Here is a 13,819-nt window from a genome sequence, read left to right as displayed (position 1 = left end):
GTTCATTGTATTAAATGTGAGTGGAGGAATAATGAACATCAACAGATGAAGGAGTTCAGTGTGGCTTCATTACCCCTTCATGGCGGTTCACAGAAAGCAAGTCAAAACACAGACTCTTCAGAGGTTTACCAGATTTAAAGCCGGAGCACAGCACACAGCGCGTGCGGTAAACACCAGTTACGGTGGAATATCTTAAAGTCACATGTGATTGCATTCGCTTTCTTTCCTCCCTCATACTTCTCGATCATTTTCGTTTTCGTGTTGTGATCAATTACCTTTTTTCCTTTAATTATAAGACAAATGTAACTCGATGTAGTCATAACCGCTGCAGGTAATAAACTGAGATCGAGATGAATGAGTCACGGCATACGGAGCTGACATAGAGAAAACTGTTATTTGCCCATGAGACATGGTAGCTAGCGATCGTAATTCGAATGGTCGTAAGACACATAGGTTGTAAGTTGACATCCACCACTGTAAATCAAGGAACACTGAGTGCAGATTCTGTAATTCACTAGTGAGACATCATCTGGAGTACTTTGTGCCATCCATACTACAACAAATACACAGCAGCTGTAGAAGCTGTGCAGAAAAGAGCAACTAAGTCTATTCTCTAGACCAGACAGGTTCCAAACCTGGGGTGCCTGCACCCCTAGGGTGCTCGAAAAAGTGGAAGGCTGCGTCACGATTTGCCAGAATTGAGTAAGGTGAGATGTTTGACTTTTATCGTTGTGTAATTGGTGTCTTACAGTGTGACGTTATGTGTACTGTCTTTATTTATTTTATTTTAATGCTACACTGCAAGTCTAGGCCAAATGGAGCAGATCTTAACATTGCGTATCTCAGGCATTTCTTTCTTCATATTTCCAGATCTCATGGCGGCCCTTTGAAAAAAGAAGTAAAGGTGCAGCTTTTACAGACGCAGGCTTCTGAAAAGCAAAGAGGAATGGCACACGTGAAACAAGATGCCAGTGACACTGCTGATGCCATCCCACTTCATCAGGTTTGGAAATTGTTTGCTTTATCAATTTAAGTACAATAGTGTAAGTAAAATCTGCCAAACTTAGTTATGTAATTTCTGCATTGATCTTCTCCAAGAGCTAAAAACTGGGAAATAATGACTTCACTTAATTAGTCTACGAGTCCAATAAAACATGAAAGTTGGTTGAAACAAAAACCTGCAGCCACAGGGGGTCCCCAGGGCCGAGTGACTTTAATAATGATGTCGGGATGGTCGTGTTTGTGTACAGTCAGGTTTATTTTCATCGCTCGCACTGTGAGCATCAGGGCATGGCATGCCAAGAATGCTTGTGTGAGCTCATATCTCTCTTCTGCCAGTTTCTCAGGCTTGTTGCCCCCTGTTAACAACACAGTCACCATTTTTAAAAAATTTTTTTTTTTATGCTTCCTGTGTTTTTTTAGGCTCGTGCGTTGAGCTCTGCAGTCCATGCCAGTGTCAACCTCCATCCAGCGGTTCCACTGGCAACACAAGGGGGCTCATTTTCTGCTTCAGGACCTGCTCGGCACCAGTTGCCTGGCAACCACATCCAGGATATGCATCATGGAGGTCCGAGCTCATCTTCTGTGTTCACAGCAGGTATGTAGCAACCAGCAGAGAGGCTGGCACTCAGGAGTTGGCGTGCCTGCTTGGCGAGTGTTGTTATCATATCTGCATAATTTGCTCTAAAGGCATTATCAACATAATGTCGTATGTGCTTGGTTTTATTAATCTGCTTCCTTACATTCATTTCACTCTGATACACTTCAATTTTTTTATGTATTTATTCAAGAGAGATATGCCAGGTGAAAGTTAGCAGTCTTGCCTTTTGGGCAGATGGCTTCAGCAGTTTTGTGTTTCTTCTCCACCGCCCATAAGGTCAGCAGCCTGTCTTCAGTTCCTTTTAACAAATGGCCCTCATGCCAGTCTTCTAGGGGCGAGCTTAGGTAATAAGTGAGTGGACTGTGGTACAGGGGGCTCATATAGGCAGGGTTATACTGCAGCATATACACCATGTCTTAGGCGTAGGAAGCTCTTGCAGCTGTTGGCCATAAATGAAGTTGAAAGCTTATACTTATGTGCGTAGAGCATTCATTTAGCATAGATTTTTGTGGCTTGCTTGGCACCTCATAATGTTCTTTGGAATAACCAATTATCATACGTGTGCCAAAGATGCACAAGTTATACAATACAAATGGTAGTCTGTGCTCATTTTTCGTTCTGACATTCATCACTAAAGTAGGACTTGTAGAGTTGGCAGACTTTCCATTTAAATTTGAACAAAAACAAAAAAATGGAAAACAAAAGTGTAGAGCCCTGGGGGCCAGGATAGTAGATTGCTTGGAATGACATCACCTGAGGCTTGGCCTCTCTTGGAGTGTTTGTCTGGGACAGGGGTCACCAAGTCCAGATCTGGAGGACCATCGTGGCTGCAGGTTTTCATTCTAACCCTTTTTTTTTTAATGAGTGCCCTGTTTGTGCTGCTAATTAATTTCTTGTGAATTCGTTTTAATTGAATTGCTTTCTTAAGATTTGTTCCCCTGAATTTCTTTATTGTTCCTCTGAATTGCTTCATTTCTTTCCTTTAATGGCACCAAAACCGAAATAAAATGTGAAGTGAGGGAGTCAACAGAAGACCAACTGAGTCAGGGCCTGAAATTCCAATCAATTTCACTCCAACCAGCTGCTTAATGAGGCGTTGAGTCTTGTTGTTAATTAAACACGTTCTTTAATTCTGTTTTTTGCTGCTGCTCTCGTGGTGCATTAGCAGACATTTCCAAAATTGTTGATTTTTCTCTTGTCTAAGAGTTTTGTGGACCTGAGCAGTTTGACATTCCATTTCTTTATTTTCAGATATTGCATGACGGACACCAGTTGTTTTGGCTCATTTTTGTATCTCATTATTGTTTGGCTACTAATTAAGGAAAAAGAAACAATTAAGGGGTTTGAGTCTTCAAGAACAAGTTAATTCAAATTACTTCAAAAGAAGTCACCCATTAAGAAAAGGGTTAGAATGAAAACATGCAGCCACGGTGGTCCTCCAGGACTGGAGTTGGCGACCCCTGGTCTGGGAAGTGCGTGCATTTAAAGGTGCTAATCGTGTAGTGTGAGCAGATCCCACTTGTGTGGCTTGCAGTAAGGGGGCTCGAAACTATCCCATTGCTAGCAAAGCCAATGAGTAAAATGAGCGTTTAACTGGAAACCTTGTGACATTACATGACCTTCATTGTGAGGGAGCGTCAGTTACGGCACTATGGCCATGTGGCGCGTTTCCCCGAGGGTGATCCAGCTCGTAAGATCCTCATTGTTGGGGACCCGAGTGGCTGGACCAGGCCAAGGGGTCGCCCACGTAACACCTGGCTGCGGCAGATAGAGGGTCATTTCCGGAGGGTGGGACTGGACCGTGTGTCTGCCTGGGGGATCCCGAGTTGTTTCGTCATGTAGTGGGTGCGGCAACAAGCTGTACCCCAGTGCATGCTCCCCAACTTGACTTGACTTGTGACTTTGTCAATCTTAATCCTGCTTTTTTTTTAACCACTCCAGAGGTGGATTGAGGACCTTTGATGTGCAGTCGCGTCACCTTAGAATGGCAGCATTAAATTAGCTTTGTGTGACTGGTGTCCATAGCTAAGAAAAGCTACTCACTGTGTTTGCCTGCCTCTTCAGTACTGAGATGCTTTTTGTATTCTTTTGTAGCCAAAGGGATTTATGATTCCAGCAAAACCATCACAAATATTTCCCCGGTGGAACCTCCAGCTCCACGTCGATTTGCACCTGTGCCAATGCCAAAGGAGGACAAGCTGCACAGTAACAAAGACAAGCCAGGTAAAACTTCAGAGCTAATTAACTACCTGCACAACTCAGTATCTCATGATATGATTTCTAGCGGGTGGGGATGTCAGACTTGACGAGTGTGTTTGATTACACGACTAGAATCACAGAGTTTGTCAACTTAGACGACTCCGTACCAACTCACCAGCACCGGTTCACCTTTCCGAAAGTATTGTGACCTTTCCCTTTTTCTGACAGCTAGGTTACGGAGTCAGTTCTTGTGTGAAGGCTTTACAGTGTGGAAGCTGGCCCGGACACAGACAGGCAGACCTGTTTAAACCACCCACCCACAATTTGTCTTCAATTTTTTTTTTTTGTTATAAATTGATCTATTTGTATGGAATGATTACAATACAAAATTAATAAATAAAAAAAAAAAAAAAAAAAAAAATCACCCACAACACGTTTACTATACTCCTATTATTTACACAGGTGCACACACGGCCCCAAAACTCCCCCAAAGTCCAGGCCTCTTGCCAATGCCTCTTTCTCTGGTCCGGCTCCACTCCTCTCCTCCCGAGCTCTGTCTCTCTTCCTCCCGAGTCCAGTCATCGAATGGAGGGAGGCGGCCTCTTTTATTCCCACCCGGACGTGCTCCAGGTGCCTCCCGATTAGCTTCCGCCGGCACTCCCCAGTGTGGCGGAAGTACCGGCTGTGCACCCGGAAGCACTCCGGGTGCCCCTGGTTTTCTTCCCCCCAGCACTTCCAGGTGTGGCGGAAGTGCTGACGGCCAGGGCTCCACAGGCATCGGGGCGCCCCCTGGCGGTGACCACGGGCCCCTATAGGATTGAGCTTCATCAGGGTGGTCCCCCCCCCCCCACGTGGTCTGGAGGAGGCGTAAGCCCTCCTTCGGTCCTTCTGGGCGTCCCGGCTGGGTACCACCCCCAGCCACTTGCCACAACAGGTAGATTGTTTTGGCCCCTTTCAGAGTCCTGGAGACCTCAGCCATCAAGCTGCCTCCCCCTATTGGCCGTTCCACAGCTGAGTCAGCCCTGGGCCAGCCAATCCGATGAAAGAGCCCCTCTACCTGACGATTCCTGCAATCCTCCATCAGAGATGACTTTACCTTAGGTGGGCAGTGGCACATTTGAGTACCAAGAAGAGAAACTGAATAGGTGAGGGTTAGTAGCAAATCACATATAACCACGAAAATGGTGGTTTAAGAATTTTTTTTTGCTTTTTAGTGCATTTATAACTAAATTAAATCAAATCGTTTTACTTTAACTTTCTTCTGGCTTGTTCTTTAGAGTGGGTCCATTCACTGTTGAAGTGCCATTTTTTTTTTTTTTTTCTTCACTACCACACTTCCAAGACAAATTAGCACCACTCTCCGCGTCTTGTATCCTTTGACTTCAGCCTCTAGTCATTACATAGTGAACGTTTTTGGCACCTCTTTTCCAGCTCTGAAAACACTCAGGGTGTGTCTGATGTGACTCAGTTGCTCAGTTTGGAGCCCAGTGTTGGGATCCATGCATTTTGGACAATTTTAAGCAGTCTGTTTTCCCTGAGGGCCCTGTCAGCTGTTGGGTGTTCCTAAAATGTGCTCTTCGTGTCATTCAGGCCCACAAGCCCAATTTTAATACTGTAGGCTTTCAGAATTTGACTCATCATTTTGTATTTGTGCCAGGCGATGCAGGTAGTATTTCCCTTAAAATATTCAAATGTGGGCGTCTTCCTGGCAGCTCTAGATTTTGGTAAAATATACCCTAAGTATCCAGTCTGAAATGCTGCCACCTGCACCAGTCATCACATGTCTGACTAGCTGTCACCTCCCAGCACATCTTCACACTTCGCAGGTTGTATCTGCTAAACCACTGCTTTCCTTGGCTGAACTGGCGGCTCTCCTTTGCTTTGCTTTATAAAGTGCTGAATACGCTTCCTTCTGAATACAACATTGTGTCGACTTAATGAAGCTCCACTGACAGTCGGTTCTCACCATCATCTGCTGATTGAAGCCATTCTAGCTTTCAGCTCACCTCTACCTTCTAGGAACTCTTCTCACTATTGCAGATGTGTGCCTGTGAACCCAAAGTTAATAATGTTTAAGGAGTGTTTTGAATAGCACTTCTGTTAAACCAACACTTTTATCCCAAGGGACTTCTAAACTGCAGGTTCCAAATTGCTGTTTGTTTGTGGGCTTCACAGATGGAACGGTCTATCTATTTTTGTTTGTTAAATATTTAATTTCATACGTTCATGGCCACCCTGTGAGTTAGTAGTGGAGACCTTGTGATTTTTCGACATCACCTTTCCAAAATGAACACCAACGTTAAGTACCTTAGACACAGAGTACAGTTATTTTTTTTCATTTTCTCCCTTAAGTTAGTGGTAGTGAGGGAAAAAAGCTTTATTTATTATTGATATTATCATTACTTCTTCCTATTCCATTCACTTTACAGGTATATCTCTCCAATATGAAAGGAAATACTAAGACAAGACTTTCTCTGAGATAATTTCAGGTCACCCCGAGACGAGTCTTTGTGCCAAGAGATTTTGACAAGTCCCTGTCCTCCTCTCAAACATTTACAAGCACGCCCACAGTCCACTCATTTCTCATTCGTGTGAATGCTATTGTCAGACACAATTCCTGCACTCTTGGCTCCAAGCGGGGTCGGAAATAAAAGACAAATAGTAGAAGACAAAGTAGAATGTCGTAAAGAGGTTCAAAAACGTTTGTGCGATACACATGCACGGCAGGTTAGAGATTCTGAAAGTACTCAAATTTGAAAGTTTCAAAAAACTGATAGTAAAGATCGCATTAGAGCTAACAAACAGAAATTATCACGCGGTGAAATAACGGAACAGTGAAAAGAGATCAAATATATGGACATACTGTAGGTGATATGACAGAACTATGTAGTTATTGTTTGGCTTTAAACTTTAAGTCGGAGACTTGTACATCGTCTAATTCTTGTTGCCATCAGGGAAAAGTAGTGGAAGAGACGTATCCGCAAGAATTAAAACATTTGTTGTTTGGTGAAAGTGAAATCAACGTGTGTAAGCGGCAGAGACACGAAGTAGCACAGGCCGGGAGGTTGGAGAGCGAAGCCCCCTAGTTATACTACAATTATTTCTATACCAGTAACGGCGCACTGCAGTGAATGCACTTGACTTAGTTTTCCTCCTCTTTCTCTGTATGTTTATCGTTCGTTTGCTCAGAGGTTGATGCGCTTGCTGCTTCCTGAGCAGCTCTTCTTTTCTCCATCCTAGCGGCCCGCTTCTTCTCTTCTTTTTGCGTTAAAACTGATTAAGTCAGTGTTTGCGTTGCAGTTACTTAGAACGTTTTCTTTTATTTTTCACTTAAGATGCCACTTAAGTTTTCAATCTGCCTCCAGAATGATTTAAGATATGAAGAGGTAGGGGAAGTGACGGCGAAGGTGGTAGGAATGAGAACAGCGCCCGTATGCATGCACTGCCCTCCTGGCCGCTGCCAAGAGTTGATTCTACAATAAACTAAAATGAGGAATAATCTTGGAGGTCAATCATCACCCTGAAAGCAGATAGTAGACGTCCCGTAGTATATGTGTACTAAATTTCAGTTCAATAGGTCAAACTGTTTGCGAGCTACAGGTGATTTAAAATTCTGGACAGACAAATGGACAGCCACAGTAGCGTATTATATAAGAAGATATTTTATCATGATCAGGACGCAGACACTGTAGAGATGATGTTGAACGATCACCTTACCTCAGTTTGCTTAATGCTGTCATGTAGTTCCTGACAAACGACAGCAAAAAAGGGTGTTAGCTTCAAAATATCTAAAACAAGACCAGTACTCGGCTAATCTGGAACCCAAAAGCAGGCCTCACCCCAGGCAACCTAGCCCCTTTTTAAAAGGCAGGCTTTGGCCTATACAAGTCCAAAATGGGGCCAGGTTTTATTAATTTATTTTCTAATAAAATAACTGCATACAATCAAGTCGAAATTATACAACAAATGACTTTATAGTCAAACTAGAAAACAAAGATAACAAAAAATGTCAGAGACAAAAAGCAAGCAAAACCAAATTCAACCCCCACCAGAGAGAAGGGGAGCAGAGCATGGGGGTAAAAAAAAACAACAAAGAAGGGAAAATCTTTTTTCCTCCAATATCAATGCTTGTTCTAAAATTTTATAAATTAAATCTTACCATATTTTTAAAAACTTTTGAACAGATCCTCTTTGCAATAATTTGGTTTGTGGTTAGGTTTTAAATTTCAAAAATCTCACATTGATTCCAAAAGGCAGATCAGAGAAGGATCTCTGTTTTAACCCTGGTCTTAAGGACAATAAAACAATACCCAGTTGCTTTATCTTTTGAATATTTATTTAACAATGTAAAAGAAGAACAAAACGTCAACCCAAAATAAACAAATCCAGCCCGTAATTTAATTCTTCTGTCTCAACAATCAAAAACCAGAAAATTCAACAGTACTCACAATTAATGTAAACGCCCCAATTCACAGTCCCATTCTACACTGTCTGTCTGTCTAAGCAGAATACACCGAGTCCTGCTTTGTCTGAGTGCACTGCACTCCTGTTCAGCTTGACAAGACTTTCAGGCTCAAGGCCTGTTACCTGAGATCTGTTAGCTGCAAAGGTTAAAGTCAGTGTCTTCCATTTTTAAATAGGCCTTAGTGATATGCTTTATTAATTGCAGAAAATAATCAGTGGTTTCTTTTGTAAACTGAAGCAGACATGAACTGCAGCGACGTGTTCTGTGGACCTCACGTTTAGCACACGTGGCATGTCCTTATAATTGTAACTGGTTGGTGTAATACTCACCAGTGGCTTCTTAGTTCTTATCACCCCTTGCATTTTCTGATTTGTCATACAAATGAGTCTCCTATGTTTCTGTCTGTCTGGGAACACTGAGTGCCAGCCACCCTGCCCACTTTGGCTGTGTACAAAATACCACAGAACTGGTTCTTGCTACCTTCACCCTGACTCCATTTCCCTTTGGCAGGGATGCTCACGCCTCTCCATTCATTCAGCTTACACTTCGCTGCCTATAAACCCCTCTTTATCACTAAAAGTCTCTGCTCGGCTTGCCCCAAATCTCAGGTTATTCATCACACAGACCAGTGCCCGGTCAGTCATGTTCTAAATTAATTTAGGCGTCATCACTGCTTCAGCGGTGCCCACTCAGCTGTGCTCTGTTTTCAAAATACAAGGTTTGATCTTCAGAGGCCCGCTTCGCCTGTAGCTTCTGTTTCTGTGTTCCCATGGCAGCGAGAGCGCTGTGATTTCGGCTTTTCATTTTATTCTGTGATGACTGCTCCCTTGCACTCTTTCTTGCTAGCTTGCTTTTCCACCATCATTGCAGCTTTTAACAGAAAATGAAGTAAGAAGTGGTGACTGGAAATGAAGGCAAGGCTCCCGCATCTCGTACGCAATCTTTGTGATTTTGAACTCGTCATGAATGTGTGACCCAAACCAGTGGACCGAGTTGTGAGTGGCAAAGCACCCATTGAGCAGAGACGGGTGAGAGGCACTTGTGGGCGCATTTAGTGAATGCCATTGTGCTCAGAGGCCTAAAACTATGTTGTTTTTTTCCAGTACTGTGCTGCCATTTTCAGGCATGGCCAAAAATATTAGAACTGGGCCTGTTGTTCGATTTTAAAAATGTCATCACAATTGCACAATCAAAACAGACTGCATATTAATCACAATTTATTCAAACATATTAATATTTTTCTGTAAAGCACAAATAACTGTGATGAATTTCTAATGAAAATCTGATTTATAATCACTTGCCTATGCATATTAAATTATTTCAGTTAGCTTATTTCAGCTTTGTCTAACACAAGCAGAGCTCAACGACTGCTAAACAATATTAATGGGATTAATCTTCAAAGATTATTGTATAGTTTAATTGGTTACTTATAGGCTACATAAGGTGACATACAATTACCGTATATACTCGCATTTAGGTTCTCCTGCGGATAAGTTGGACTTGATTTTACCGTATAATTTCTGGTATTTTATAATGTTTGTCACACAAGTCGAATGCGGAAAACTCGCACTATTGGTCCAAGAGATTATGATATGCTAATGCCCACCGGAGAAAGTAACCACGGAGCACACCGCCTTATTTTTCTATCTATTGTGCCTACGTGGCCACACGGTAATACCTGAACTATTCTGAAGTGACGTTTGCACTGTTTTGTGTTTTTTGTATCTCACACCCTCATACACCTTTATCGTAACAGCATCCCTTATCTACCATGGAGCATTCGATCAGAAGAAAATATGATGCTGGTTTTAAATTGAAAGTCGTTGAAGTGGTGAAAGAAATTGGTAACTGCGCTGCTGCAACAAAATTCGATGCGCCTGTGAAACTGATGTGAGATTGGAGGAGGCAAGAAGATGTAAATAAATAAATAAAAATGTGTCATTTTTGAACGAGCGTATAAGTCGTGGTCTGATTTTATAATTGATTTTTCGCGTTTCAAGACCCAACTTATACGTGTGTATATACGGTAATTAAACAGCAACAACGCACTATGTCTGCTTTGGGGCAAGTCTGAGTGAGGTATAAGAAATCAAGCGATTCCTCTGCGTCTCATCTGCTATTTAGTTGCTTGGACATGCATAGCACATGCACCGTGCCGTTTCGGGTCAGATATCTCTCCATGGGCAACCAAAAAAGTTTAACAGCAAACATATTCATTGTCAGGAACAAGGCTGATTTACAAAAATTTAGCCTCACTCAGACCTGCATCATAGCAGGCTCTTACACTTCATGGGTGGGCTTTCATGTACAGTGTCTTGTTCTGGACGTTTCATTATACAGCGACGTGACTGTTTTTAAAAGTTTTTTTTTATTACAGTCATTGTATGAAAGCAGCATAACAGCAAGGATGACACTGACATGTAATCTCCCTCAGCTCGCAGTGCTTGTCCGTCTGGAAAGTTGGCGTGACTCATAAATGAAACTCGTTCACTCCGCTTGTATAACTGATTTGATTTTAATTGTTCTCATATTATTCTCTACGCTTTGAAGAGCTAGTGTACGTATACATGAAACGAAGTGGACGTCCCATCTTGTCATTTACTGATTCAATTCAGTATGCAGGATTTATAATCCCATATTATAAAGGATGAATGAAGGCCATTGCCAACAGAAAAGCAAACTTCCCAGCAACAGCCCTATGAGTGGTCCGCTGTGTGCTGCTGTGCGACAAACTCTGCGTCAACTTCGCTGGATTAAAAACAATTTATATACATCGTCCTGCGTCAGCTTGGTTGTTTATTGAATGTGTCCTTTTTACAATTTAATTAATGTTGAAAATACTTTATAAAGCTGACCTGTGTTTATGTCGGATGTTACTGCTTCTCAATTTTGACAACTGCTGATCAGTAGCTTTCGTTCCGGTCCATTACTAGATAGTTAAAGAGTTGCAAGTTGCAGGCCCTGACATAAAATCTGGGAAAGGTTCAAAATGCAGTTCTGCCCAGCAATAAAACTAGTAAGTGTGTTTAACAAACTAGTCTTATCATTATTTAGCTTGGCTAGGTACTGAAATGTTGTTTTAATTTAATGCACTTGCAAGTAACAATGGTGACTATGTAGACACCAGGGGGCACACCAGCTCCCCAAATCCATCACAGCCAGAAACCAAGCCTAAGTTCAGCAACACACTCAGCTTTATTCAGTGGGAAACACTTCCCAAATCATTTACCACCAATGCACAAATGAAGGGAACACTTAAAATCACATATCAGATCTCAATGAAGGAAATATTCAAGTGGAAAATCTTTACTGAGTAATGCTGTGTAATTCATTGAGAACATGATGTAACAAAGGTCAATGGAAACCAAAATTACCGACTCAACATCACAGCGAAAATCAAAGTCAGGAATTGAAATCTAAAGGTGATCCAACTTGGCATGAATTTCATCACAGCAACACGTAATGTTACTCAGTAGTGTCTGTATGCAATCACGACAAGATCTGGGCCTGCTCCTGATGAGAAGGCAGATGGTATCCTGGGGGGATCTCCTCCCAAACCTGGATCAGGGCATCAGTGAGCACCTGGACAGTCTGAGGCACTACTTGGCAGCTTTGAATGCACCGATACATAATGTTCCAGAGATTCTCAGTTGAATTCAGGTCTGGGGAGCATGCGGGCCAGTTAGTGGCAATGATTGCGTTTGTCATTCAGGAACTGCTTACACATTCTGGCCCCATGAGGCCACATTCTCCTGCACCAGGAGGAACTCAGAGCCCACAGCACCAGCGTAAACTCACACAATGGCTTTGAGGATTTCATCCCCATGCATAACAGCAGCCAGAGTACCATGTAGAATAGCATGTGGAGGTCTGTGAGACCCTCTAAGGATATGCCTCCCCAGACCATCACTGACCCACTGCCAAACTGGTCTTGCTGGATGACGTTGCAGGCTGCGTAACGTTCACCATGGTATCTCCAGACCCTTTCACGTTTGCCACATGTATTCAGCGTGAACCTGCTGTCATCTGTGAATAAAATGGGGTGCCGATGGCGGAGCTGCCCTTTGTGTGTTCTCTGCTGAATGCCAATCAAGCTGCACGGTAATGGGCTGTGAGCACAGGTCCCACTAGAAGACATCGGGCCTTCATGCCACCTGAATATAGTCTTCTTGTGACAATTTAATCAGGGACATTCGCACCAGTAACCAGCTTGTGGTCATTTTATTAGGGCTCTGGCAGTGCTCCTCCTCACACAAAGGAGCAGATATCAGTCCTGCTGCTGGGTTGATGCCCTTCTATGGCCCTGTACAGTTCTCTTTGTGTAATGGCCCGTCTCCTGGTATCTCCACCAGGCATTTGAGACCTTCCTGTGATGACATGTACGGATGAGCCTTCCAGGGGGAGCTGGACTACCTGTGCAACCTGAATGGGTTGCAGGTACCACCTCATGCTACCAGCAGTGACAAGGACACTTAGCAAAATGCAAAATTAGAGAAGAATCAGTTAGGAGGGATGCAGAGAGAGCAATTGTCTGTGGACACCACCTTGGGTGCAGGATTCAAACCGTGGGTGCAATTTCTGTCACATTAATTCTGGCATCTCTTTTTTTAAAATGTTTTGTCTTATCTTCCTACTAGAGGCTCCTAAGAGTATGGAAGTCCTGTAACTGAACGACAGATAATAATGGCAGAAGTAGCCGCCCTGTCTCAGACGTGTCTTATGGGGTTGTTGACGCGCATGCTGGCTTTACTTAGAAAAGAAGATCCGTGCCTGAATTCCCAAGATTATTCTGTCTGGCGACGTTTCCCAAAATATTTCTCCATTTTCTTCCCCTTTTTCCCATGGGTTTGGATGGCCACAGTTTGAGTAGCTCGCCACTAATGACTATTTGCGCCCAGAGTGTTGGCTGCACTCGTGTGTTCCAATTTAGACTTTCTTTTTATTTATTTATTTATTTATTTTTGGCATCTGATCAAACAAGAAATCACTTCACATGAAATGAAGATTGTGGAAAAAAAAAAAGAAAGAAGTCTTCAGGGTAATACAGACATGTGGAAGAGAGGAACTTCAAAAACAACACATCAAGTAGAAAGTTAAAGGAGGGTACAGCAGCAGCCGCCGCCATGCGCGTACGCAGATGAATGAATGAAAAGCTGTCATGTCGCTGCGACCTCATAGCACAAGCCTGGCAGAACTGAGCCAGAAAGCTGCACATTTTAAACTCTGCAGCTGTTGAAGTGAGAGAGAAAGAGAGAGATGGAGGCCACTCGGCATTTCGGTGACATCTGATCGCGTCTGATGTTGTGATATCTGACGGAATGTCTTCATACATGATGCAAGTGCAGCCTCTTTCTTGCCACTTAAGTGTTACTGGAAGAAGTGTAAGCGACTGATAATGAAATCGGCCATCCTTAGTCGTGTGCGGGGAGACAGCAGCACTCTTCCCTGGCACTAATGGGTGCTGCAGCGAAAAAACAAATGGGCACCGGCCAGGCAACAGATATTGTGTAACATTTCTGCTTGTGTATTTAGTTGAGGGCCACTCATCGATTAAC

General features: G+C 43.0%; 1 protein-coding gene across 1 annotated transcript in view; it reads left to right on the top strand.

The window, feature by feature from the left end:
- Window positions 1-13,819, top strand: part of kiaa0586 (KIAA0586 ortholog) — a 210,980-nt gene that overhangs the window by 39,892 nt on the left and 157,269 nt on the right. Inside the window, exons 5-7 of the mRNA XM_028822337.2 lie at window positions 871-1,003; window positions 1,423-1,597; window positions 3,695-3,823. Coding sequence (XP_028678170.2) covers window positions 871-1,003; window positions 1,423-1,597; window positions 3,695-3,823 — 437 coding nt within the window. The remainder of the gene's footprint in view (window positions 1-870; window positions 1,004-1,422; window positions 1,598-3,694; window positions 3,824-13,819) is intronic.

Source organism: Erpetoichthys calabaricus, chromosome 16 (assembly GCF_900747795.2).
Source record: "Erpetoichthys calabaricus chromosome 16, fErpCal1.3, whole genome shotgun sequence".
NCBI classification, from domain to species: Eukaryota; Metazoa; Chordata; class Cladistia; order Polypteriformes; family Polypteridae; genus Erpetoichthys; species Erpetoichthys calabaricus.
Note: the sequence above shows the minus strand (reverse complement) of the source record. Positions and strands in the feature narration are given on the sequence as shown.